Source organism: Rutilus rutilus (assembly GCF_951802725.1).
Source record: "Rutilus rutilus genome assembly, chromosome: 19".
Taxonomy (NCBI): domain Eukaryota; kingdom Metazoa; phylum Chordata; class Actinopteri; order Cypriniformes; family Leuciscidae; genus Rutilus; species Rutilus rutilus.
In genome coordinates, this window is record NC_140232.1 from 15197834 (window position 1) to 15225737 (window position 27904).

Consider the following 27904-nt stretch of genomic DNA (forward strand, 5'->3'; position numbering starts at 1 on the left):
AACTATTTTCAATAAAGAATTTTACTTCGACAATGTTGTAGCTACGGTTTACATCAGTTGCACATGTAATATTGGCTTACAAACTGCTTTGTTGGTATTTCTTCAGTGAGTACAGCAAGTTACTTCTAAAATAAAATCCAAACCAAGACACACAAATGTGCAATTGATTTTGCAAGCTTCTTTTGTTTAGAGTAAATAATGGAATTTGCTGTAGGTTTTTTTTTTTTTTTTTTTACTGAAAACAGTTGTTGCAGTGTGAGACCAGGAATGTTCAGATCTTTGATATGATTGACATAGTGTGTTTAACATTCTTTTACCTGCCAAAATACAAACTCCACAACTGCATACCTTTATGATTGAGACTTTCATAATGGGGCCAAAAAAAAAAAAAAAGAACTAAACAATTTGGCTATTCAAAAACATAATTAGGCCACCTACTAACATCTACGTTTGGCCAGCAGGTATAATTCAGTTGGGTTTCAATTCTTCTTTCAGAGCAGCATGTTAATATGCTGATTTCTCTTTGTTTACACAACATTTTTTTTCCCACACTCTTTATGGGAAATCTTGCTCATACAGGAGTTGCAAAGTGAGGTGAAGAATAACCCTCAGCATATTGCAGAATAATTGCCTTTTTCTTTCATCACATTTTCTAAAAGCACATCCATTTCCAGTTTAATGAAGCTAAAACAATCATCTACCTGTGAGTCAATATTCCTGCCAGCAAGATTGCTTGTCCTTTTTGCCTGGCAACAATGTTCACTAGTGTTGTGGTGGCATTTGTTCCTCAAACTACATCATTCCAGATGAGTGGGACTATTGAACAGCAGGAGGGAGATTCTCTGAAATGGAAAGTGCCAAAAGGCATAACTGAAATAGAAAATCTTAACTGGCAAACAAGAATCGCTCCCATTTCATCTCTATGTTGAGGGCATGGGTGGGTATACATCATCATTGTTGTGGTTGTTGCTGTTTTATCCACTCAGTTGTGTCCGACTCTTAGTGATCTGAAGGATAAAGTTCTTCCAATTGTCTCAGTCAGTGAATACACCAATAGCGTACATTACTGAACCTTTGTTTTGCAGTAAAATCACTTTTACGTTATGTTACGTTCATTGTTCACCCTGCTGAAAAGACTACGGTCCTTTTCTTACGATATGACGTACTGCAGATTGTATAATTGTGCAATTTCCTCTCTGGATAATTAAGTTTTCATTATAGTATCTGCATTGAGTTAGACATTTTTGGTCAAATATAAGATTTTATTTGATTGATTGATTGATTGATTGATTGATTGATTGATTGATTGATTGATTGACAGAATTTTTATTCAGCAAAAATTTATTGATTTGATCAAAAGTGACAGTACGACATTTTAGACACAAAAGATGTCTATGTCAAATAAATGCTGTTCTTTTGAACTTTCGATTCATCAAAGATCCTAAAATAAATTTAGCAGTTTCCAGAAAAATATTAAGTAGCACACCTGTTTTCAACATTGATGATAATAAGAAATGTTTCTTGAGCACCAAATCAGCATATTAGAAGGATTTCTGAAGGATCATGTGACACTGAGAAGACTGAGGTAAATGTTGAAAAAGGTTTTTGAAAAGTCTGTTATGCCAATGCTAAAATTATTTGATTAAAATACACACTTTGTAAATAGTTAGTAAAATAGTAAGTAAGTAAAATGGCCTTTGTCTATTATTAATACTAATATATACTATACGATTTAATTTTCAATTATAATTTTAATTATTATCATAATGCTATATTAATGGTTGTGATGGTCCACCAACTAAAGACCAGCACATAATAATCATTAGCCAACATAAACCAGTCTGGATAAGGCTGGCCTTTACAGGGAAGGGAATATACAGTATGTTGTTCTATATCTGAATGTAGTTTTGCAGTGGTTGCTGGTTCTGAATGCACAGTGCGGTACAGTCATAAGGTATTTCCCCATGCAGTGTAAACCTTGGCATTTTCACACCGCCTGCTCAGAGTCCTAGCACAGCGCCAAGACTGTTTTAACATTACACCTAGAGCCTCATCAATCTTGCACTACTGTCTCGCTGCATCTCCACTTACAGTAATGGAAATCATTAAAAAGGGATTCACAAGGAGATACAAGTGCTGTGCCTGTCATCGTATTTCTTCTCCGCTGTACACATAAACACATGCACTGAAATGTTTCTAGGGAAAATGTGGGAGCTTGTGTGTGTGTGTGGATGTGGGTCCACCCGGCTGGTTGGCAGTTTTAGAAAGCGTCTGTGATCCAGTGTAGAGCTATTGAGCTGCCCTAGGGCCAGCGCTGATGATTTAGTGGCTGTAGACTAGGGGTGGGAGGGGGGTGGTGGGTTGGGTTCGGGGCAAAAGGGAGGAAGCAGAGGACAAATAGACCAGGTGGGGGTGAGGCATCCTATCGCCTCCCTGTGGCCAGCCTGTCCTTATGAAAGTGGATGACTGAGGTAATAGACTTTGACTGCTGCTATCGGTCATAGAGTTAATAGCTAGATTCTGGGGAAAGATACTTTGTGCTTGGCGTTAGTATCATAGCTTGAGAGAGAGAGCCGGCACACAGAGAGGGGGAAAAAAATGCCAGAAAGCAATACATACTGTTTTTTTTTTTTCCTTCCTTTTTCCTTTTACTTGCTATGGTACCATTGGGGAAACCACAGACCCTCCAGGGTTTGAACTCACAAGTCTCCAGCCGTCAGGGTTCCCATACATTTTAATCAGTGAATTTCCATGATTTTTTCCAATGGTTCGTGACGGATAAGGATTTTTAACAATCATTTTATTGAAACCGCAATCACAAAGAGCAATTTCAAGACCATTAAATATCTTAGAGCTCAGCATATCTAGAAAAATGTATGCTCATTATAGAGATTTCCCTAACCTTTCCTAGACTTGTTTGAAAATAGCAAATCTGTGAATCTACCAGTATTTTTCAAAGCAAAAAAAAAAAAAAAATGTAATTGCAAAAGTATTTAAGTATTACATTAAATATTTAAAAATACTTAAATACAAAATTGTTCAAGAACATGCTTTCAATGGAATATGTGTGTGTGTGTGTGTGTGTGTGTGTGTGTGTGTGTGTATATATATATATATATATATATATATATATATATATATATATATATATATATATATATATATATATATGTCTATATATATATATATATTCAGTGGGTACGGAAAGTATTCAGACCCCCTTACATTTTTCACTCTTTGTTATATTGCAGCCATTTGCTAAAATCATTTAAGTTCTTTTTTTTTCCTCATTATTGTACACACAGCACCCCATATTGACAGAAAAACACAGAATTGTTGACATTTTTGCACATTTATTAAAAAAGAAAAACTGAAATATCACATGGTCCTAAGTATTCAGACCCTTTGCTGTGACACTCATATATTTAACTCAGGTGCTGTCCATTTCTTCTGATCATCCTTGAGATGGTTCTACACCTTCATTTGAGTCCAGCTGTGTTTGATTATACTGATTGGACTTGATTAGGAAAGCCACACACCTGTCTATATAAGACCTTACAGCTCACAGTGCATGTCAGAGCAAATGAGAATCATGAGGTCAAAGGAACTGCCTGAAGAGCTCAGAGACAGAATTGTGGCAAGGCACAGATCTGGCCATGGTTACAAAAAAAATTCTGCTGCACTTAAGGTTTCTAAGAGCACAGTGGCCTCCATAATCCTTAAATGGAAGACGTTTGGGACGACCAGAACCCTTCCTAGAGCTGGCCGTCCGGCCAAACTGAGCTATCAAGGTCAAGGTTACCGGGGCTAGCGATGGAATTGTAACAGCATAGGGTTCCCACAATCACACTGTAATTTTTTTCCAGCATTCTTTGTCTTGTTTTCAGTAAAAATATGTAAACATCATTAAAACAAAACCAGAAGAAAATCTTGAAATTTCATAATATAATGAATGAATAAATATATTACGTTTTATTGAGCTTATGTTTAAAACAATAAATATTAAATCATTAAAACAAGGTAAATATATTTATTAATATGATATATGTGACCCTGGATCACAAAACCAGTCTTAAGTCGCACGGTTATATTTGTGGCAATAGCCAACAATACATTGTATGGGTCAAAATTATAGATTTTTCTTTTATGCCAAAAATCATTAGGATATTAAGTAAAGATCATGTTCCATGAAGATATTTTGTCAATTTCCCACCTTAAATATATAAAAAAATAAATGTTTGTAAGTAGATGCAGCACAATCACGAACATAAATGGACAACTTTAAAGGCGATTTTCTCAATATTTTTTCTGCACCCTCAGATTCCAGATTTTCAGATAGTTGTATCTCGGCCAAATATTGTCCTATCCTAACAAACCATACATCAGTGGAAAGATTATGTATTCAGCTTTCAGATAATGTATAAATCTCAATTAAAAAAAAATTACCCATAAGACTGGTTTTGTGGTCCAGGGTCACATATTAAGAGGGGGTTTTTTTTCACCATTGGAGGATTGCTTTATTTTGGCTTGAGCATAAATCGATTAAAATGTAATGATGTTTATGCTTAAAAAAGAGAAAAAAATGGCAGTAGGGTATAAATAAAGGTTTCTTTAACATCAGTTGCACAAAAGATTCTGTATAATGGGAAAAGGTTCAAATGTTCTTCAAACCTTTCATTGAAAGGTTCTTTTGCTGCAAAAAACAACAAAAAAAAAAACACTTGAAGTATAATGGGAAAAATATATGATATATATATATATATATACAGTGGGTACGGAAAGTATTCAGACCCCCTTAAATGTTTCACTCTTTGTTATATTGCAGCCATTTGCTAAAATCATTTAAGTTCTTTTTTTTTCCTCATTATTGTACACACAGCACCCCATATTGACAGAAAAAACACAGAATTGTTGACATTTTTGCACATTTATTAAAAAAGAAAAACTGAAATATCACACATAGTCCTAAGTATTCAGACCCTTTGCTCAGTATTTAGTAGAAGCACCCTTTTGATCTAATACAGCCATGAGTCTTTTTGGGAAAGATGCAACAAGTTTTTCACACCTGGATTTAAACCAGTAATTCAACTGTTCAATAAAATGTAATATATTTATTCATTCATTATATCATGAAATTTCAAGATTTTCTTCTGGTTTTGTTTTAATGATGTTTACATATTTTTACTGAAAACAAGACAAAGAATGCTGGAAAAAAATTACAGTGTGATTGTGGGAATCCTATGCTGTTACAATTCCATCGCTAGCCCCGGTAACCTTGACCTTGAAGGAGCTCTTAATACCTGAGGCTGGACCTTGCTGCTGAAATCACACTGATTTTGTTCAGCTTATTCACCTGCTCAGGTACCTGTCAACCTCTGCTCAAAATACAGAGACCTTGAAGCAAAAGTCATCCATCTTTGGCTTTCGAATTGAAATTTAAAATGAACTAGATTGTAAGTCTCAGAAAAAAATATTTAGGAAGACATGAGGTGTCATTCCATCTAGTCTTGGATGTCCCCTGAGGCGATGGATCTATTACTGTGGACCAGCGGGTTATAGGGAATTACAGACATTTAATTTACAAGATGTGAATCAGTCTCCTCAGGTATTTATTGCATATGTAGAGATTCCAGAGTATCCATGGGAACCAGAATAAGATGGAGGCTAAGGCTGACATTTAAATTGAACAGAAGTCAACTTCCATAAAATAAAAACAAAAGATCAAAGGAACGTGATAATAGAACTGGAACATGATTAGGGAATCCTTGTAGAACATGTCATTCAAATGAAACATTATGTACATATTATAGATTATAGTTTAGCTGTTTATTAACTCTTTCCCTGCCACAGATGGAAATTTCTGTAATTTATGAGACATCGCTTCCCCGCCATTGACTTAAATTTCAGTCTTTCCGTGTTTTCACTTTTATACAGTATGGGGCGCTATTTTGTATCTTCTGAAAGAGAACTGAATCTCCTGATCAAAAGACATGTGAAGAAGAAGCAGAAACAAGCAATAGCATGTAAGCAGATGCATATGTCAAACAACATGATCAACAGCATATGAATCAAAACCGCTTAATGTTACCGAATGAAATGTCGACCCACAGAAAGGACACACTGTCAAAATTGTATCCTTATATTGAAATCATTACAATCAAAGATGTAATCACATTCACAACACTCAATACATGATGCTAACTGACCACATGGCATCTTTTAGCCAGTGGTATAAATGGCCGAGATTCACTGGAAGATCTCATTTTACCACAGAAAATCCATAAAAGTATGAAATCTGCATGGTATTTGGAGGTTATTACATGGATAAAAGATGGAAATCCTCTACATTTTGAACTGGAACTTCAAAACTTTTAAATCTTTACTTTGTTTCTTAAATTCTCAAAAGGTTTCATCCATCTGTATGTTTGTCACGATCAGCAGCACTTAGCTTACATAATAATTTGAAGTTCTGTTTAGAGTCTCTCTTAAGTTCTCAACTTTGAAGAACAGATCTGTGATCGCAGTAACTCCCCTAACCCTATTTGTCTGTATCTTAAGACAGGTACAGACTTCAAGTATACAATCAGATCACAAGCCTTTCTTACTGCTCAGTGGCTTTCTCTAGTTTTCCCTATGGTAAAATTACTTACAAAGTGTTTGTCTTTGGTAAGACAACCGGGGGAGCTTGTGTCAAAATCAATTAGCCTCCTGTTAAGTTGAACCTGGTTCACTGCACAATGGTTCAAATTAATTTTGACTGATTCTGTGCCATACTCTCAGTGTCCACAAGAGCACAACTCAAGCTACGGCGGGTGATAAAGCATCACTAATGCTGTGTTAGTAAAGTACTGCAGTTCAGGGGGTACTCAATCAACATTCATTCTTGATTAAAAGACCACATAATGCATGCTATGTTTATCAAAATAGTGTACTTTGCATCACTCTACTTTGTGCAAATGTCTTACACAATCAGGTGCAGTTCTGCAGTGATGACGTATTTTTGTAGGCCAACCCAAAGCAGTGGTGAGCTCTTTACTCAAAAATGATTTATTACTCATTACTAATTTATTAATTATTATTACTAATTTTACTTATCACTCCCTGTCAACAGTAATTCGTTACACTTGTTATATTACTTTTCCGTTACACCCCACAGAATTGGCAATTGCATGTGCGCCTCTCAGTGCATGTTATATTGGTATATTTACACGTTTAATGAGTATCTCTTTAGCGAGTCATCATTTCCATTCATTTTCCACTGAATTATGTGATCTGGTAAGCATATTAGTGTGCTGTCTCCCTGTGTTTTCTCTACTGGAGTCACTGTTATGATAAAGATGTTGCACATATGCCACTCATTTTACGTGTTCATAACCAGCCTTGTCTTTTCCGATGACGAAGTTCCATTACATTTCCACGTTATGTCTCTGTATAACTAACCAATAGAAATATTTTTACACAAGAAACATGAAGCTCATAAAAAGAAAGACTTTTGATAGGTGGGTATTATGTATATTGGGATCTAAGGGATGTGCATGGGCAAGCCATGTAATGTCAGAGTACAGTAATGCCACAACTTACATTTGACCGCAATGCTCTTGTCATATTTTCTCCCGACCAAAAAACAAAACAAAAAACAAAGTAATGTCAATATTTCTAGCCACCGAATGTAAGCTTTTCCATATTCCAAGCTAGCTTGCTGCAATGGTGATGTCACGTGCACATGCGAGTCATACAAAATTATAATGAATCAAGGAATTGGATTGTTTGATTTCAAATCAGTAGGGGTTGAGACTACAAAAATAACATTGAAACTTGAAATGCCTGAATAAAATTTCAGGCATTTCACCAAAAACCCATAAAAAAGAAAGAAAAAAAAAAGAAAGAAAACATTGACTTTGGGATGATGGAACCACTTAAAGGTGCAAAAGGTAAAATAAAAAATAAAATGAAATAAAATAAAATTGTTTTTGTTTTTTTGTAATGCTGGTTGAAAGTCTCCTCATATCCTGATAGCAATCACCATGTTAAGCGGTCTGTATTTTTAGAAATATATATCCTCTGTGGAAGGACCATAAAATGTATATTGTCGGTAGGACTATAAAATGTGTATCGTTGGTAGGACCATAAAATGTTCGTTCAATCATTGCATTCGGTCCGAATGAAATGATACCATGAGTTTTTAATGTCAGTCAACGTGTGTTTGCATACCACTGCGTAGCCTGTTCACGCAGACATCATACGTCATCAGAGTGTTTCACGTACGCTGTTCAGACAGAACGAGAATGGCAGGCAAACAGCAACAACCTAACAACCTTTCCTTCTGAACCAACAACAAGTGGCAAGTATATACATTTCAAGTTTGGCAGTACAGTTCTATGATCCACTGACTTTTCCCTATCCAAATAATTCAGTGAGATTCGATTATGTTGCCGCTATAGTCGCATATGAATAAAGCTGAAATACAGTGCATTATTTCCTTTACGTCAAGGTCAACTTCTGAACTGGAGTCATTTCACAATAAAAAAAATAATAAAAAAAACCAAGTGCTTCTGTTTCTCGCCTCACTGTACTCTAAAGTTTTCTCACAGGTGAATGACACATGATGTAATCCAATAACGTTGTCTCTGGACATCTCGCTTCTAGTCTGTGTGCGTTCATGTGTTTTGGACGAGGTGTGGCTTTGGACGGCGATTTGCAGGGAGGGTGGGATTGTATGTTTTCAGCTAGCAGGCGAAAGTTAGCATTTCCCTGACTCATTTCCACATTTTGGCCTACAAAAAAAATTCATCCCTGCAGCAATCTATTTAGGCCTAGTGAATTTGTCTCATTTTAAGGATGTTTAAAAATCAAGTCATTTGAAAATGGTCATTTCCAAGCCTGTAAAATTCATAGAAAAGGATTGGAAATCTTGATAATGAACATAAATATTAATAGGCTATAAATCACTCGGATTGTGAGTGCAGTCCCTGTTAAATGTTTATTAAAAGTCCTTATCCATCACAAAATACTTGAAAAGTCATGGAAAAACCATGGAAATTGGTGGTTAACATGGATGAGAAGATGCTATAGCTACACATTAGTTTGTAAAAACATAAAAAATCCATTGATGGCCAATTTATTTATTTATTTTTTGAGGTGTAGACTGATGGGGCAGTGAACCCGAGGTTACCCCGTGAGTCAGTCCTAGAGCTCCTCCTGTCTGTTTTTAGGGAAAAATCGGGTCCATCAGAGACGTCCAATAGATTTCTTAGGCGCCAAAATAACACCACAGACATAGTTTAATCACCATGGGAAAATCTCAGAGTAAAATTGGGAGTTGTGAAAAATATGATACACCGGTGTTTTGCCAGATGATAAGTTTATCTATGTATCATCTTTTTACTCTTTTAATTCATTTTATAACTGTATTATATATCTCTTTTTATAACTGTTTTAATTTTCCTTGCTTTTATTTTGTGATTATTTTAATTCCTTTCTGTGTAAAGCACTTTGAATTGCCATTGTGTATGAAATGTGCTATATAAATAAACTTGCCTTGCCTTGCCTTACAACTAACTCTAATTAGAGTAGGTGTAGGGTTGAGGTTAGAAGAATAAGGGGTTAGGGTTAGTAGTTGACATGTACTTGCAAAGTAACTTATAGTCAGTAGAATGTCTGTTGGGAGATCATCACAATAAAGAGTTAGCAGATATTAAGTAGACAGTCTACTTATAATACTAATACTAATAACAACTTCATGTCTACGCGCAAAGATTCATATTCAATATCAAGTGATGCTGAGATGAACGGGAATGCTAACAGACTACACAGTTATGTGTGGCCATTTGGAGGTAGTTAGACCAGCTTGTTCCGTATGCAAACATTATTTTCTCTTGTGTTTAAATTCAAGGTATTCATGATTAACCTCAGACAGGCTGGACAACAGAGCTTGCATAACCTTACATAGCAACAGGGGGCTTTTCACCAGTACCATTGAACTGCACACACATATTCATCCTACAGAGGATACAGGGCCTTGAAACACTGGAGCCTTTAAATGAAATCTTATACTATTCCCATATCAGGTCATGCCTCTGTACTGATTTTCCACCTCACCGTTGCACACATACCGCAGAAAGCAATTACTCTTTGTCAACTATCTAATCTATTGTTATGATGTTGGTGGAGAATGGAATGAATTCGGCTCTCAGGACCCAAAGGTAAACAGTATACACTTCCCTCTACTCTGCCATGGAGTGTTCTCGTGCTTATTTAGGCTTGGCAGATACAATGATGGATGAATGGATGGATCGCTATAAAGACGACCAGATGGAGAGTGAGAAAAAAATAAAAAAAATAAGTGAAATGTGTGCACATACTGATTTTAGCACTAAACCTTAAGGTAAGGTAAAACCTCCAGGCAACTATTTTCTATGCTGGGAACATGCAAACAATATTACAGATCTTGAAACTTAAGAGGGGAAAGAGTTTAGAAACTGTTTGTCAAAATAGCAATAGAATTTCATATTTGGATTTTTTTGAATGAATGAATGATTTTATTTTATTTTAAAAAATAACACAATTTACACAATGTATTTTTGTGACCAAAAAGGCATAGGCTGAAGCCAAAGGCTTATGTTTTTTGCCTATCCTAGATCAAAAATTAATTATCCTAGATCAAAATTAAATAATAAAATTAAGTATACATTAAATAAATATTAAATAAACACTTCAACCACATTATATCTCATGAACAAAAAATCTTTAAACATTTTTTTAAATTGTACCAATTGAGATGATTCCTTAATAAACCTCGGTAGACTGTTCCACAGTTTTACACCACATACAGAGACACAGTAACTTTTCCGTTTAGTTCGTGCACAAGCAGGTCTGAATTCAAGTTTCTGTCTTAAACTGTACACATCTTCTTTTATATTAAACAGCTGTTGTATGTTTCTTGGAAGTAATTTATTTTTCGCTTTAAATAATATTTGTGCGGTCTGAAAATCAATCAACTCTTTGTGTTTCATTATTTTAGATCTACAGAAAAGTGTGTTTGTGTGCTCCCTATACCCTACTTTATGAATTATTCGTATTGCCCTCTTTTGTAATAGGAATAGTGAATGAATTGAACTTTTGTAATTATTTCCCCATATCTCAGAGCAATAACTTAAATATGGCAAGACCAGCGCAAAATATAAAATTTTCATTGAATCGTGATCTACTAAATGTTTTGCCTTGCTCAATACACCCACACTTCTTGATACTTTAGAGTGTACATGTCTTATATGAGGCTTCCAGTTAAGTTTGTCGTCTATAATTACCCCTAAAAACTTGTTTTCTCCCACCCGTTCAATGACAACCCCCTGGACTTCTAGCTGTATATGTTCATTATCCCCACGACACCCAAATAACATTAATTTTGTAACTAATTTATTTATTTCAAGTTTCATCATAGATAATAGCATTTCTATGTTATCCCCAGAAGAAAATAAGCTAGTATCGTCAGCAAAAAGGACCGGTTTGATAGACATATATCATTGATATATAAAATAAATAATTTCGGCCCCAACACTGACCCTTGAGGCACCCCGCAGTTTATGTCCATATAAGAGGAAGAGTACTTATCCAGTTGCACAAACAATGAATTTCAATGGATTCAGCAATGAAATATGACAACAACAGTCTCATAGAAAAATAAAAACAAATAACTTTTTCTACAAGTAGTCCGTCTCCTCCTCCTTATAATGTCTTTGGTTTAGACTACATGTATCCACCTCTGTGCATAATGCTAATGCTGCACCTGACTGCATTTTCAGCATGTTTCCCATGCTTTGCCCTGCTGGGAAATGTATCTCTGAAGCCATGGCAAAAATAAGATTCATAAAATACATTCAGCAGAAAATCAGGTGCTGTAATGATAACACTTGGCTACTATTGTAAGTTCTTAATAATTCAAATCTCAAATGGGAAATCCAACACACCAAACCTATGAGATCGACACAGTGAAAACATGCAGTTGTTACCTTAAAAAGCTATTTCTGCCTGATCTGACCCTTAATATGACCCTTCGTTGGTGTAACCTAATGTAGTCCATGTTTACACTGTCAGTTGTTGGATTTTTTTTTTTTTTTTTATCTTACCGAAACTAAATAGTCATATATTAAATTATATTTAAAAAATGAAAACCATTTAATTAAAATGTTGCCAGAAGGAACACATTTAGGTTTCTGGACAAACATTTATTTCACTGTAATGATCACGATCGAAAACAATCACCTAAACAACAACGATCGAAAAGATTTTGCTTGCATTGGATTTGTAAGCTTGCATTGGGATACGACCTCTAACTTAATGAAATACGACAAGAACAGTGCACAACAAGGCAATAAGGGATGCATCTTCATCTCATAAACAATCTATAACAACATCTAGTTAACAGTATTGAGGGAGTACAACCAATAAGCTGTGAACACTCTGTTCACATGGGGGTTGGTACTGTATGCATGGCTGCTCAAAAGGAGGTCAATCAATCGTTTTGACTCCACACGGTTCAGTTTGCATCTGCTTGATCAGGGCAGAGATAAAGAATATTCCATAACCACAGGGTGCATGAGCCACGCTACCCACACAGAACAACACTGGTCACTACTGTAAAACTGCTCAGAGAGGCTCTAATGTTTCTTGCAGTGCAGCGTTAGATCAGATGCAAAGATCAATTGCTGGCATCACATTTCACATAACCAGAGTGAACATCTGCGTTATGTTCATCACAGTGAACGTGTGCTCAGTTAACTGTGAGTTGAGACATAATGCTACATCCTGGCATTTAATGACTCCTCTGTTCAGGTCCAAAACGATTCTCAACTAGGCTTATCACTGTGCTTTCTATTTCAGTGGAAAACATTCTGAACATATGAAACTATAACAAATTAATGGGGGAAAAAATGCATCAGTGATGAGAATATTGGAAACACTTCCATGCATCAAAATCGTGTTTGACTACAAACCAGAAATTACATTCCGGCAGAAAAAGGAATGTTGACTGAAACTAAAAAAAACAAGATGCAAACTGAATTGTGTTTGCTTTAGAGCAGCTGCAGGAATGAAGATGAGCTCAATGGCAGCATCACATTGAGGTGTTCGGCCCAAAGCTGATCAAGTCATATATATTCAGCTCATGCAAACATGACACCACAATGGCGCGTCCTCACCCTCCTCCCGCGCCGCATTACTTCTGGCTGTTACCCCAGTGAGGAGTAATGTCAGTACACAAGGACCGTTTTCTCTCATTCATGGGCCTGACAGCACTACCAGCTTATGCACATCCCATCTACTACCACTGGACTCTACTTGCACTTTATAAATGAACAGTGAAGGTGTTATGTAGGGATGTTATAATAATTACACAATTGTGTTTTCTTTAGCACTGGATTCTGGCAGCTAATGTTCAAAACACACACACACGCTCTCACACACACACACACACATATATATATATATATATATATATATATATGGCAGCAAGTCACTGTTAATGAATGAGCCAATGAGATTCAACCGATTTATTCAAATGTATGATTCATTCAGGACCTAAGCATTTGACTGTCTTAATGAGTCATTGAATCAAAAGTTGATTCATTCAGTAACGAAACACTTGTTTCGAACTATTTACATTGGCGAAATGGAGCAAAAACGGAAAATATTGTGTCTAAAATGTAAGTCACTTAATATTAACTTCTTGTTTATTGAACCGTTGTGTAAAATCAACATCACATTTGTAATAGTGCTGAGATTTGGAGAAAAAAAACTGCACTCTTCATGTAATATTAACTATATTAAATGATACAAATATAAAAGACATTTTTGCCCATTATATTGAGTTTTGGGGGCATTAAAAATGCATTTTAATAGACTAAATCATGCAGTGAAAGTGTGCACTCTAAATGTGCAAACGCACTTCTTTAACCTAGACTACATTACGCAGAGTATGTCCGCTCTCTAGTTGTGTTTTGTAAAGTGAGGGATATACTCGGCAATGTCAGATCGCATATCGTTAAAACAACAATTAAGATATTATCGCAGACGATATATATCGATATATATCACACACCCATAATGTATATATATATATATTAAATCATATAAAATGTACATTTCTATTTATTTTTTTCTATCAGAACACTCTTTATAACAGTGGAAATGTTTAATTCAGTTCAATGTTCAGTATAGCTTTGTTGTAGGCAAGACTTTGGCGTCTACCGAAAATTACCATAAAATAAATCTACTCTGAGAAATATTAACTGGAGTTAAATGTGTGACTACTAGCCTCCATCTCCCCTACTGCCTTTCTGGGATCAATCATGTGTATCTATCCGACTATCTTATCCATTGATCCATAATCCCAGAGAGCTCTTACCTTCAGTCAGGCCTATGTTGATGCTCCAGTAACTCTGCAGACACTGCATTTCCTTCTTCATTCCCCTCTTGCAGCGGCAGTCGAACAGATCCATCTCCTGCAACACTTCCAGGGCTACCTGGCAATCCCTATTGGCCAACATGGTGTTCCTGTCCTTGCCTGCCAGACACTGCCTCATGATCCTGAAGCGATGGCTGCATTTTTGGTCCTGGTTACACTTCTCGGTGGCTCTTAAACAGTCCATTGAATCTTGGTGCCCAGACTCAGAGAGAGCGGAAGAGCCCGACATGGAGAACACTAGCTCATCTATGTAGGAGGGTGGAGAAGAATGAAGGTTCAGGTATAGGTTTTTACATATGGACTGAGAAATGTCCCACAAACACAACTCTTTAATTAGATAACAGGATAGAAGTTTACCAAATCTTTATCTATTTATGACTAATGGATCTAGAAAGACATCACTGACTGCATCCACAAATTTTTTCATAATAAAAATAAAGTAATTTTGCAATGACTATACAGCAAAACAGTGCAATTTAGAGATCAAGCCAGGGGCAATGACCAGATGATTGTGAGATCCTTTTAATGACTCACAAGGGTCGCTTGACAGCTCAGAATGGTGTCAAAGTATGAAATACATCCCTCGAAGAGCCAAATATCATATGCACCGCACAAAAGACTTCTAATTAGCATGACGTGAGTCACCAGTGAGTGACAGACTTTTTTTTTAGCATTTGTTAAAAAAATGGATTTAATTAGTGGCTTTATACTTTCTTCGTTATTTTACTACTAAAAATGGCCTTTGCTCAATTCCTCTTTTTCCTTTGTGTTTGAGAGCGACATAGATTTAAAAAAATATGCACATTATTTTATTTTTTTGGTCATAGGGTCATTGTAAAGGAGGTGCAACCCACCAGTGACACCTACAGGTGTAAATACATCAGAATACTTACCAATCTAATTTTTTTTTCTTTTTTTTTTTTCTTTTTTTTTTCTTAAAACTGTTCAGAGCATATCAGTGAGAAGAACCAGAATGAAAGATTCAGACACACCCTTGGAAAACGAATCACAGATTAATGCTTTGCATATTTAAAATAAATAAATACATAAAAAGACTGAGAGATGCTCTAAGAATGCAAATGTGTGAAAAGAAGAAAATCAGGAAAGTAGTACTTTACATTACATTTTATTATAGATATCAATAATACTTACTGTAGTATTAATTACAGTTCCACATATACACTGCAACATTAAAACTAATGTAAAGCGTAACTGGAGGTTCAAAATCTATTTCAAAATGTGTAAATGGTTAATATGTTCTGCGGACTGTTTAAATATTCAGCCTATTTTTCATCATAATATGGTGCGCAGAAAGGATCAAGTCTCGTCAGTGTGAAATCGCCAGTGAAAAATCCACAAAGTGACCTTGATAATTCTCAGCGTTATTGAAACATTTAATTTACTGTGAATTATTTTCTATACACTGACTCGTAATGAGTCGGATTATATATATATACATATATATATATATATGAGTGGGATACTAATTAGATGCCATGTAAAACTATAAGACAACGTGATTAGTTATATTCATTCATAAGGAATGAAATGCAGCTCATGTAACTTGCATCATCATACATTTCAATACGCGAGTACCATGAACTGATAAGTTCTTATGTCTTCAATTCCGATTTCCATAAATTAAAACTGATAGCCTATTATGCATAGGGTATCGTTGCTTTTCTGCTCGTTATTGAACTTGACCTCACCTTAATTTCACGTAACTTCATAAACTATTATGGTATTAAAATGTAGTAATCCCGCCACATCATTAACGTTGTTACCAGAGGAAAGTGGATAAATAGCAACAATGAAACTGAATAATAAATTCAATTCAATTCCATGAGGAGATTCACTTCGACTACAGGAAAAAGGCAAATGGGTGTAAATTTAAACAAAAACTTACCTAAAAAGAGCAGAAAGCCGTAGATATAGATATACATGTTTCTGTTTCTGAAAGGGAGTCCGCGTGAGTTAAAAGAAGCCGCTCGTGCTGTCATATGTTCCCTCCAAATTACTGTATTCTGCTTAGTCCTCTTAAAATACCGATGTTGCTCTAAACGCTCTATGACCTTAAAAATCCCAAATTGTATCCAGCGTTTGTCGGACCATGATTCTTTTCCCTGTCTAAATAATCCAAAGCCTCATATACAGAGGGAAAAGTTCTCTATTCCACTCAGGAGGGGAACTAAACCCCAGGTTTCCGTAGGAACCGTTTACTCGTGGTGGTTTCGGGTGGACAGACGCATATTCCCAATGCTGATGTTCTACTATTGCAAAAGGACGCAGAATTGAAACGTCCGGCTTACTAAAAGCAATGTTCTTCTATATGATACTCCCGTTTATGTCCGAAACGAAATTCCCAAGCAAAGGCAGTGAGAAACTTCAGATGGCAGAGCTCTGCGAACAGACTTCTGTCTCAGGCGAAGGCAGTGCGCTCCTGTGGAGCAAAGCATAAGCGAACGCACGTGCCCCCGTTACGCGCTCCACACCACATGGTAAATGATCCGGAGACGGATGAGTTAATCAAACAAGGAGTCAAGCTGAATCACCATACTATGCTTAACTAATAGGTTTTAGGACAAAGATAAATGCAACTTTTGACAATAGGTTAGTAACTGCTCTTGCAATTGTGTAACTACAAACGGATACTTATCAGTGAGCATTCAAGAAGGACTTAGTTAAATCTCTCTGTATGACCAGGATGTGGCTGGTTTTGGGTGGGTTTTGGACATGTTTGAGCTGTTCAGGCTGGTTTATGATGTGTTATGCTTTGAGCATTTTAGTTATAGGAACATATATTTGTCATTTTGAGGACTCACTGGTGTTACCTCTGTAGAGATGTCACACCATCATCATCATCATCATCATCATGTTTGGCACAGTTTAATGCACGGAATCATCCGATAATAAGCTACACACTGTGTGAAAACCTCATAATTAGGCTGTTTGCAAGACTGATGTAAATATTGCTGGGAGACAGGAATCTGATGTCATGTCAAATGCCTGCCTTTCTAAAAACAGGTGGCTGGAATAATGGTGTGCAATGGATGAGGTCAATTGCAATTATTAAGCACTAATACGGATTTCACAAGTCAATGAATCCTTGCCATCCTTTGTCTGCAGTGTTTGGTTATACCTACTAAGGATTCAAAGCTTTGCTGATTGAAGTCAGCATGAAATGGAAGTTGTGATGGTCTTTTCTTCTATATTGTGACATAGCCGTGTAGCCTATATGAGTGAAACGCTTTCTCGAACAGGAAAAAAAAATGTACAGTAGGGCGGGTTTGATTTTGTTCATCAGGAATTTATTGGATGGTTGTGGTTTGCTATTGCAGTGATCTCATGTGTGACAGGTTGTCATGCCCTTGTACCAGTAAACACGTCAACAGAGAAGAGAAGAGAAGAGAAGAGAAGAGAAGAGAAGAGAAGAGAAGAGAAGAGAAGAGAAGAGAAGAGAAGAGAAGAGAAGAGAAGAGAAGAGAAGAGAAGAGAAGAGAAGAGAAGGGGGAGGAGAATTTTGATTAAAGATTACAAGGGCATTGATTAAAAAATAAATAATGATGAGCACGGATTAATCATTTATAATAAATACTACAATATTCCATAAAAAATAAATAAATAAGATTTTACTTTAAATGCCCTTTATTGGATGGCTCTTTAAAATTGTGAAATGGATTTTCCGTCTGCTGACTTTAAGTTCACTGCTAATTATAGTCGCTGAAGGTATTAAGACATTCTTTTGGCTTTTGGATGAACGCTTATGATGAAAGATGGCATATATAAACTGTCCGGAGGACAAATAGACTAATGGTATGTTAATTGATAACTTTCAACAGGCATTACTGATGTCTTTGGGTTATAAGTCACAAGAGCTTTCCGAATTTCTGCCGATTCTTTCTATGACATTTAAGGTGGGGTAAACAAAAATAAAAGAAGTGAGAGTACAGTTATATGAAAGTCACAGCATTTTGGCAACAAACATTGACTGTTTATTGATGGCATAATGCATGTAAAATAGTACTCAAACCAATGTTTAAAATAACTTTCCAATGTCTTTAAAAGTTATATTATAATGCCTTTTATAGATGTTCAGTCATAACACAAATGGCTATTTTAAGTAAAAAATAAATAAAAAAAAAGTCTCTCAGATCAGGCCAGTCTTATAAGCCAAGTGTCAACTTTAATCCGGTGCTACCAAAAATGTCGTGACATTTTCACCTTGAGAGGATTTCTTTAAAGCCTTGCAAATCTTGTGTTTGAATGGGACAAAACGCAGAATTGTGTTTAGCCTCAACATATTTTAGCATTTACTAATATATCCTATATATGCCTGTTGCTAAATCAATCACTTATGCTCAGCAAAGCTGCATTTGTTTAATCAAAAATACAATAAAAATAGTAATATTGTGAAATATTATTAAAATAGTGTCACATGATCATTCAGAAATCATTCTAATATGCAGTTTTGGTGTTCAAGAAACATTTCTTCTTATAGTTAATGCTTTGATTAATATAAAAAAATTAAAAAAAACAGCATAGCCGCACTTTATTTCGGTGATCACACACACACACACTATATACTGTTTATATAGGATAATTTAATAATAATAATTTGTTACATTTATATAGCGCTTTTTCTGAGACCTCAAAGCGCTTTACATATGGAAGGGGGGAATCTCCTCAACCACCACCAATGTGCAGCATCCACTTGGATGATGCGACGGCAGCCATATTGCGCCAGAACACCCACCACACACCAGCTTACTGGTGGAGAGGAGACAGTGATGAAGCCAATCAGTATATGGGGATGATTAGGAGGCCATGATGGACAGAGGCCAAGGGGCAGATTTGGCCAGGATGCCGGGGTTACACCCCTACTCTTTTTCGAAGGACATCCTGGGATTTTTAATGACCACAGAGAGTCAGGACCTCGGTTTTACGTCTCATCCGAAGGACGGATACTGGATACTGTTGATGTGCTTTTGTCATTTTTTGTGGACATTCAACTCCACAGATAAGAAAAGGAACATGATTAATTAATAAGCAAATTATATCAGAAACGCCATTCAATCCATTTCAACATTTAAAATTTTAGCCTTGGAATCTACTTAAGTTTGAATAGGGAACATGGGTGACATTTTAGTGGTAATGAGTAAAAATCACTAATGTGCTGTTTCTTTATTAACCTCTCCAGCAGCAGGCAGCATATGTGGTGTACTGTTAAAGTTATCTCTCAATGCCTGTTCAATTACTCCCGGCACAGAGGAGAAAAGTTCACAGGAAAAAACATTGGCTAAAGGATTAGATAATAATGCTAAAATACCCTCCTAATGTCCTCAAATTTCATAAGAAAAGATGGAATTTCCCAGTGTTGTGGCTCATCAAAGGCTGTATAGATCACTTGGCATAATAGTCTCACTGTATGTCACTTCTTGAACACATTCCAGACCACTCATTAATCATAGAGAAGCTCTATTGAAAGACAAGATAACGGACTGGTGAAAAATGACCCTACTATAAGTTTTTGATGAAGACATGTACATGTTGCTGTCAAGCCTTTTCTTCTAATACTCGAGTTGTCTTCCGAGTTCAGTCGCGGAATTGCTATGGATTGAGTCTGACTGATGGGCTAGCTGTCACGCTGGGACTTTGTCTTTTTTTCCAAATATACTAGCGATGAGAAGCTAAAGCTGGCATGGTCAGCTCTGGGTTTGGACCTGCACCATCCTTCATCTGTTTTTTCATGTTAATTAATGTCTCTTTCCAATCCCTCTGGTGTCTAATCTGTCAGGCTAGCTGTGTCCTTGGTTAGGCCAATGTCCTTCATTTCAGCATGGTAAGAATCCCACCGATTTAGTGCTATTAAGTCTCAGTTGGGTCTAGTGAGCCACCGAGCCAAATTTAGACCACGCCAGCAGACTCACAAGAGGATTACACACCGCCAAGAGGGAAAGTAGACGTTCTTTGATGTTGTAGAAAACACCTTCTGGCTGTATTGCAGTTGTTGTTTTTTCAGTTTTATTGTATTTCTATAGTGTGTGTTTTTGGGTGTGAATGGACTTTCAGCTTAATGGCAAAGCTTGTTTACAAGCAGACACGCTCAGTGAGAATTTCCCAAAATGTAGTCTGTGCACTGGGAATAATCTGTTGTATATTAATGTAGGAACAGCTGTTAGAAGTCCAGAAATGTTAGCGATGTTAGCGGCAACCCAGTCAGTGGGTTAGTTTAATCTGCAGATTAGTAGGAATGTTTTCAAAATGCCTTTGGTTTAGATATCAAATCTTAGAGTTATACACAAGCTTTTGAAAGCAGATAAAAATAGAGACCGTGTAAACAAACACCCTTATTCCTATGTGTATTATGTTTCTCAGAAATATAATCATGTCTAAGCAGTAGACTTGTCATCATCCCAAAGTCATTTATAGATGCTTTTGTCAGCTATTTATATATGGGTCAGTAAGGATGTCCATAAACAAAAACACACAATTTCTTAGAAATGTACACTTTTAAAATAAAAAAGAGTAACTTGAATGACTTGAATGTCATGTCATGAATGAAAAATGTCATGTGGTGTAACCAAGTAAAAAAAAAAAAAAAAAATCCCTTACATCTTAAATATATACAGTACCACTCAAAATGTACGGTCACCAAGATTACTTTCAGCAATTATGCAACAGAGTGATCAAACATTATACACTCAAAGGATTATTAGGAACACCTGCTCAATTTCTCATTAATGCAATTATCTAATCAACCAATCACATGGCAGTTGCTTCAATGCATTTAGGGGTGTGGTCCTGGTCAAGACAATCTCCTGAACTCCAAACTGAATGTCAGAATGGGAAAGAAAGGTGATTTAAGCAATTTTGAGCGTGGCATGGTTGTTGGTGAGTATTTCACAATTTGCTCAGTTACTGGGATTTTCACGCACAACCATTTCTAGGGTTTACAAAGAATGGTATGAAAAGGGAAAAACATCCAGTATGCGGCAGTCCTGTGGGCGAAAATGCCTTGTTGATGCTAGAGGTCAGAGGAGAATGGGCCGACTGATTCAAGCTGATAGAAGAGCAACTTTGACTGAAATAACCACTCGTTACAACCGAGGTATGCAGCAAAGCATTTGTGAAGCCACAACACGCACAACCTTGAGGCGGATGGGCTACAACAGCAGAAGACCCCACCGGGTACCACTCATCTCCACTACAAATAGGAAAAAGAGGCTACAATTTGCACGAGCTCACCAAAATTGGACAGTTGAAGACTGGAAAAATGTTGCCTGGTCTGATGAGTCTCGATTTCTGTTGAGACATTCAGATGGTAGAGTCAGAATTTGGCGTAAACAGAATGAGAACATGGATCCATCATGCCTTGTTTCCACTGTGCAGGCTGGTGGTGGTGGTGTAATGGTGTGGGGGATGTTTTCTTGGCACACTTTAGGCCCCTTAGTGCCAATTGGGCATTGTTTAAATGCCACGGCCTACCTGAGCATTGTTTCTGTATATGTATATACACACACACACACACCCACACACATTTTATATTTTAACAATTTTCAAATGTCCTATAAATGTAAGTTTAGTTTTAGTTAGTTTCATTAATGGTTTTGTTAGTATTAGTTTAGTTTTTATTTTGTGAACACATTTATATTTAGTTTGTATATATTTAGTTTCAGTTTTAGTTATTACAGTTTAGCAGAGTTAACAGAGTACTTCCAGTTAAAGAGATTTATTTTCAGCTAAGTTTAATGTTTGCAGTTTACAGTTAAATCTTGTGCAAACCTCTTAATACTAGATATAAAATAATTGTTTGAGATTGAACAAAGAACCAAACCTCAGTTCTCGTTCTCGCTTCTCACGAGACTTCCAATTTCTATCTTGCCGGGACGGTAGTCACCAAGTTGCAAGGTTGGTTTTCCGCCTGGGAACGCTGGGGGGAGCAGGGAAAGTCACCAATACAACCAGAACAGGTTGTTTAACCATCCAAATGATTTCTAGACAGTTTTATTTAGTTAAAAAAAGTTACCAAGTTCTGCTTTAAAAGTATAAAGTAAAAAAATATTCATTCTTACTCATTCATAATTAAGATGAAATTTTGTTAAACGTGGTGTATAAGAAAAATAAAAAAAGCCACACACCCAAACTGCAAAATACCTCATATATCCTGCTAAATAAAGCAATGCAACCAAAACTACATATAGCATTATCAAAATCAAACTTTTGCATGAAATGTCACACACTTCATTCATATTACCAGATTTTTGTCTAACAAACTACACACTGTTGGGCATGATGAAAAGCACTCTCATCTTTAGTATGCTTTTCCATAATACTAAAATAGTTCAAATTGCAGAAAATTCTTCAGATTGTTCACATGCACAGAAATATTTGCAGATACACAGATTTTTTTTTTTACCAATTAAGTCAGTGCAACATATGCACAGCAGATATATTTACATTGGACTGAACAAAAATATGCTCACAAAAAAAAAAAAAACAGTAAACTGAAAAAGATTGAAGTGTTAACAATTAACCATTGAGGTGTTTGGCCAGGTGCACATGTATTGGCCAATCAGCTCATGTAGTGTCATTTTGAATGGCAGTGTTTGATTGTTGTGTCTTATGCAGAGAACCGTGTTCAGTCCATTTAAAAAAGTGCCATTTTGAATTGCAAAATGTGTGTAGAGCAGAAAATGTGTTTAGACATTTAGAGACTTGAGAAGAGGTTTTGCTCTCTGTGTGTCAGTTCAAATAAGTGTGCTGTGCATGTCATTTTAGTGTGTTAGCAATTGGAAAAAAACTGTAAGGTACAGCTGTATTGCATAAAGTTTAGACATGATGGAAATACTTATTTGGCCAATTTCGCCTCTTAAGGCTGGTTCACACAGAAAGTGGTTTTGCTTTGAAGAAAGTGAGAAGCGGGCAGTGGAATGGGGAAAAAGCGTAAGGTCTCGAAAAAAAACCTGTCTTTTAAAAGTTTAACTTATTTTCACACACACACTCGCACACACTACCATTCAAAACTTTGGGATCTGTACGGTTTTTTTTATGTTTTTAAAAGAAGACTCTTATGCTCAATATGGCTGCTTGCATGCATTATTTGATAAAACCAAAAAAAAAAAACGTAATATTGTGAAATATTATTACAATGTAAAATAACTGTTTTCTTGACACAAGATCCTCCACACCAGCCATCACACCCTCAACACCTGGGGCATGTTCAAGTTCAAAACGGTGCGCAATGTTTTGCTACGGTTTCCGGGTTGAACGTCATGTTTCCTGGAAACGGAATGCACCGGTGTGCAACGGGGTTTGAGCAGAGAATGTCTAATATGGCGAGAAGTTTCACTCTCACTACACTTCCGGCTTCTGAACTGGTTGCAGTTCCACTCTGATTCCATATGAGGGCGCTCACAGGACGAGTGCAGAATGAATGGAGGTCAATGGCGGTATACCCCTCAAAATACACTTTTCTCAGGATATAATTTTTTGTCTAGTAATTTGAATGTTGTATTCGAAAGGAGATGCAAAGAAATTACACATTGCTGGGTGTTAGATTTTTTAGAGTCACTTATTTGCTTTAAAAAAGTCTTTCAAAGTGTCAGTGACGTCAGAAAGCTGACGTCATTAGCAGAATGCTAGCGAGTTATGGGCAACAACAACTCAACCTGTAAGAAATCAAAACGACATAAGTACTCGTTCATTCAACTTTCGACCTAAAACCCATGTTGAACTTGCAAAATCTACAATCAGATCTGAGATTTCTCAACGGCAATCGGGTGAAAGAGACAAATTTAGCCGTCTAGCCCCATTGACTCCCATTCATTTTGCACTCATGGCGAGCGCCCCCAGTGGAACTCTGGTGGTACTACAACCAAAATTTGGTACAATAGGGCTTAATAGGGAGTGGACAGGCTCTCCGTAGACGGGCTCTGGTTTGAGATACGTTTTCTCTTGTTTGGTGGGTGTGTCAGAACTGCAGTCCAATCAGCAGCAACATGTATATAAAGCACGTGGTATTAAAGTGAACTCGCACAATGGGTTCAAGGAAAGTAATTTACAAATGTGTTTGATGCAGCTCGGTATACGCAAAAACTGAGGATATTAGAAGACATGTTTGTCGAAAGTTTTATTGTAAAAAATATAGGATATCAACATAATGATGTAGTTGTTTATATTTTTAGCTTCATTGCAAGTGTATTGGTATAAAAATAAACAATGGTAATTAAGTGCTTTTCCTAAAAATGAGAAAGAAAATACAGGGTATTAAAACAGTATGACCTACAAATAAAGTCAGTATGTGAGGCTAAATAGGTGTGTTTTAGTCTGAATTAGATGTGTGCTTCCATTTCAGTTTCAACAAATCCCTTCACTCGATTGGGATGTTTTCTTTTGTTCTGGGCGGCAAGTGCAGTAACTGTAACATCGGGCATATTTTCTAGTATTAAACACATATTTATACCGACTTCATCAGGCTCAGAAAATTCTTCACAAAGAACGGCCTTCTCAGCTGCCATAGTTGCAACTCTTGCGTCATCAGAACAGTGTGTTCAACGCATCACCGTTTCTGTTTAAAAAACGTTGTGCAACGTTTTGTCGGGGCTGAACGCAGCCCTGATCACACAGCACCATCCGATCCCAATCACCCGAATTCTAACGCACTGCACCTGCAGATCATTATCTCATCCTTCTTAAACCATCACTCTCCACACTGTCATGGTCTCGTTGTTGCTATACGCTTCAACTCACCTGGCTACCTGATCTCCATCTGCCCGCCGTCTTCAGTCATCTGTTTCCTTCACCCAGCGTTTCATGCTCTCATCTCTCTCTGCAAAAACAAGAAAGCACAATCAATGTCCAGCTAAGTGTCTGCAATCTATCTGACTATCATATACTCACCATTAATCAAATACATATACCGGCTTGTTTGAATTACCTGTGTTGTCTCCTTCTGTTGTTAACATTTCTATTGTAAAATGTAATTTTATTCCTGTGATGGTAAAGCTGAATTTATAGCATCATTACTCCAGTCTTCAGTGTCATGTGATCCTTCAGAAATCATTTTAATTTACTGCTCAAGAAACAATTCTTAATGTTGTTAATGTTAATGTTCTTAATGTTCTTTCTTTTCAGGATTCGATTTCAAAGAATCCTGAAAAATAATTGTACACAACTGTTTTCAACATTGATAATAATATATGTTTAGCATAATAGAATGATTTCTGAAGGATCATGTGACACTGAAGACTAGAGTAATGATGTTGAAAATTCAGCTTTGCCATCACAGAAATAAATATTTAAATAAGCAAAATATTTGGCCTATGCCAAGCTACCTAAACTTTTCTTGAATAGCCTAAATAAATGGACAGAAAAAAAGGGATGAGCCACAACCTGACCTTATGTTTCTCTGCATAAATTGTATTTATTTTTTTTTCTCTAGAAAGAAGCCCTCTTGGCCAGTCCTGCGCCAGACCAATATAATCCTTTTGTAATGTCATATCAGCGAAATGCAATCAGATTCTCTTAAATAAGAGAAATTTGATTTAGCAAGAGTATATCATGGTGGTTTAAACCAGATTCTGCTACTGTAAATGATCTAATGTGAACATCAGGCAGCAGTGTAACTAGAGGAGAGAGCAGATGTCCTCAAGCTGTGCTAAGCTTATTCAGAAAGAGATCTGGGTTTAATGTTCACTGTTATACTGCAGCAAAGGAACGAATTGGTCAATATCAAACCGAGAAAACTCTCCATTTGCAACTCTTTTTCATTTGAAATAACCTCACACCCTCCTTCCTAATTTAGAAGTGCTGCTCTCATATTTCGTTTTCTAGTGGTTTTAAACCTTAAGGCTCCTTGTAAGAGTCATAATCATGTAAACTACTGCAACACCCACCCTCTCTCCTCAGATGCTGGCCGATGGAGAATTGTGGTCTGCCCTTGAACTATTCTCCTCTGCAGGGCCGCACGTGGTCCGGGCCAATACAGACAAGGTCATGTTAGGTGCACAGTTGCTGCTGCATGTTGCACCACCAACATGGAGGACCTCTGTGATCCTGCCTATCTCTCTGTGCATGTGGAAGGACTCTGATGAATTCCAATTTACAGTCTCTGACCTTCTTTATCTCTGGGAGTAAAATGAATGCACAGTTCATCTGACAGCCAGAGGAGGAAAATGGAGAGCCACAAAACATTGTTGTTTGATCTTAGATTTTCAAGTCAAATTGTTTCTGTTGATAATAAAAGGCAAACGCATATAAAAAATTTACAAACACATGCACACACACACACACACACACACACACACACACACACACACAAAATAATTATAGCCACAGTATGGTGAGTGAGAGGTGGAATGTACAATTAAAATAGGTGCAATTAGTCTACCATCTACAGGAAGAATGACTTTAGTGATTCTGCTTTAATCAGGGTCACAGTTTCACATTTAGGGCAGTGAATGTCTATGAATTTACAACTAATACGAAATGCAGCCTATTGCACTGTAGAAAGCAGACATGTACAGTGTATATACAGTGAGGAAAATAAGTATTTGAACACCCTGCTATTTTGCAAGTTCTCCCACTTAGAAATCATGGAGGGGTCTGAAATTGTCATCGTAGGTGCATGTCCACTGTGAGAGACATAATCTAAAAAAAAAATCCAGAAATCACAATGTATGATTTTTTAACTATTTATTTGTATGATACAGCTGCAAATAAGTATTTGAACACCTGAGAAAATCAATGTTAATATTTGGTACAGTAGCCTTTGTTTGCAATTACAGAGGTCAAACGTTTCCTGTAGTTTTTCACCAGGTTTGCACACACTGCAGGAGGGATTTTGGCCCACTCCTCCACACAGATCTTCTCTAGATCAGTCAGGTTTCTGGGCTGTTGCTGAGAAACACGGAGTTTGAGCTCCCTCCAAAGATTCTCTATTGGGTTTAGGTCTGGAGACTGGCTAAGCCACGCCAGAACCTTGATATGCTTCTTACAGAGCCACTCCTTGGTTATCCTGGCTGTGTGCTTCGGGTCATTGTCATGTTGGAAGACCCAGCCTCGACCCATCTTCAATGCTCTAACTGAGGGAAGGAGGTTGTTCCCCAAAATCTCGCAATACATGGCCCCGGTCATCCTCTCCTTAATACAGTGCAGTCGCCCTGTCCCATGTGCAGAAAAACACCCCCAAAGCATGATGCTACCACCCCCATGCTTCACAGTAGGGATGGTGTTCTTGGGATGGTACTCATCATTCTTCTTCCTCCAAACACGTTTAGTGGAATTATGACCAAAAAGTTCTATTTTGGTCTCATCCGACCACATGACTTTCTCCCATGACTCCTCTGGATCATCCAAATGGTCATTGGCAAACTTAAGACGGGCCTTGACATGTGCTGGTTTAAGCAGGGGAACCTTCCGTGCCATGCATGATTTCAAACCATG

The 27904-nt window shown here is 36.8% G+C and overlaps 1 protein-coding gene across 1 annotated transcript in view; it reads right to left on the reverse strand.

Moving 5' to 3' along the window:
• The window catches only part of gfra2a (GDNF family receptor alpha 2a), an 87405-nt gene extending 70502 nt beyond the window's left edge, over nucleotides 1–16903 (reverse strand). Inside the window, exons 1-2 of the mRNA XM_084388993.1 lie at nucleotides 16368–16903; nucleotides 14402–14707 (exon numbers count right to left, since the gene is read on the reverse strand). Of these exons, the coding sequence (XP_084245119.1) occupies nucleotides 14402–14707; nucleotides 16368–16461 (400 nt within the window). The 5' untranslated portion in view covers nucleotides 16462–16903. The remainder of the gene's footprint in view (nucleotides 1–14401; nucleotides 14708–16367) is intronic.
• Between the last annotated feature and the right edge of the window lie 11001 nt (nucleotides 16904–27904).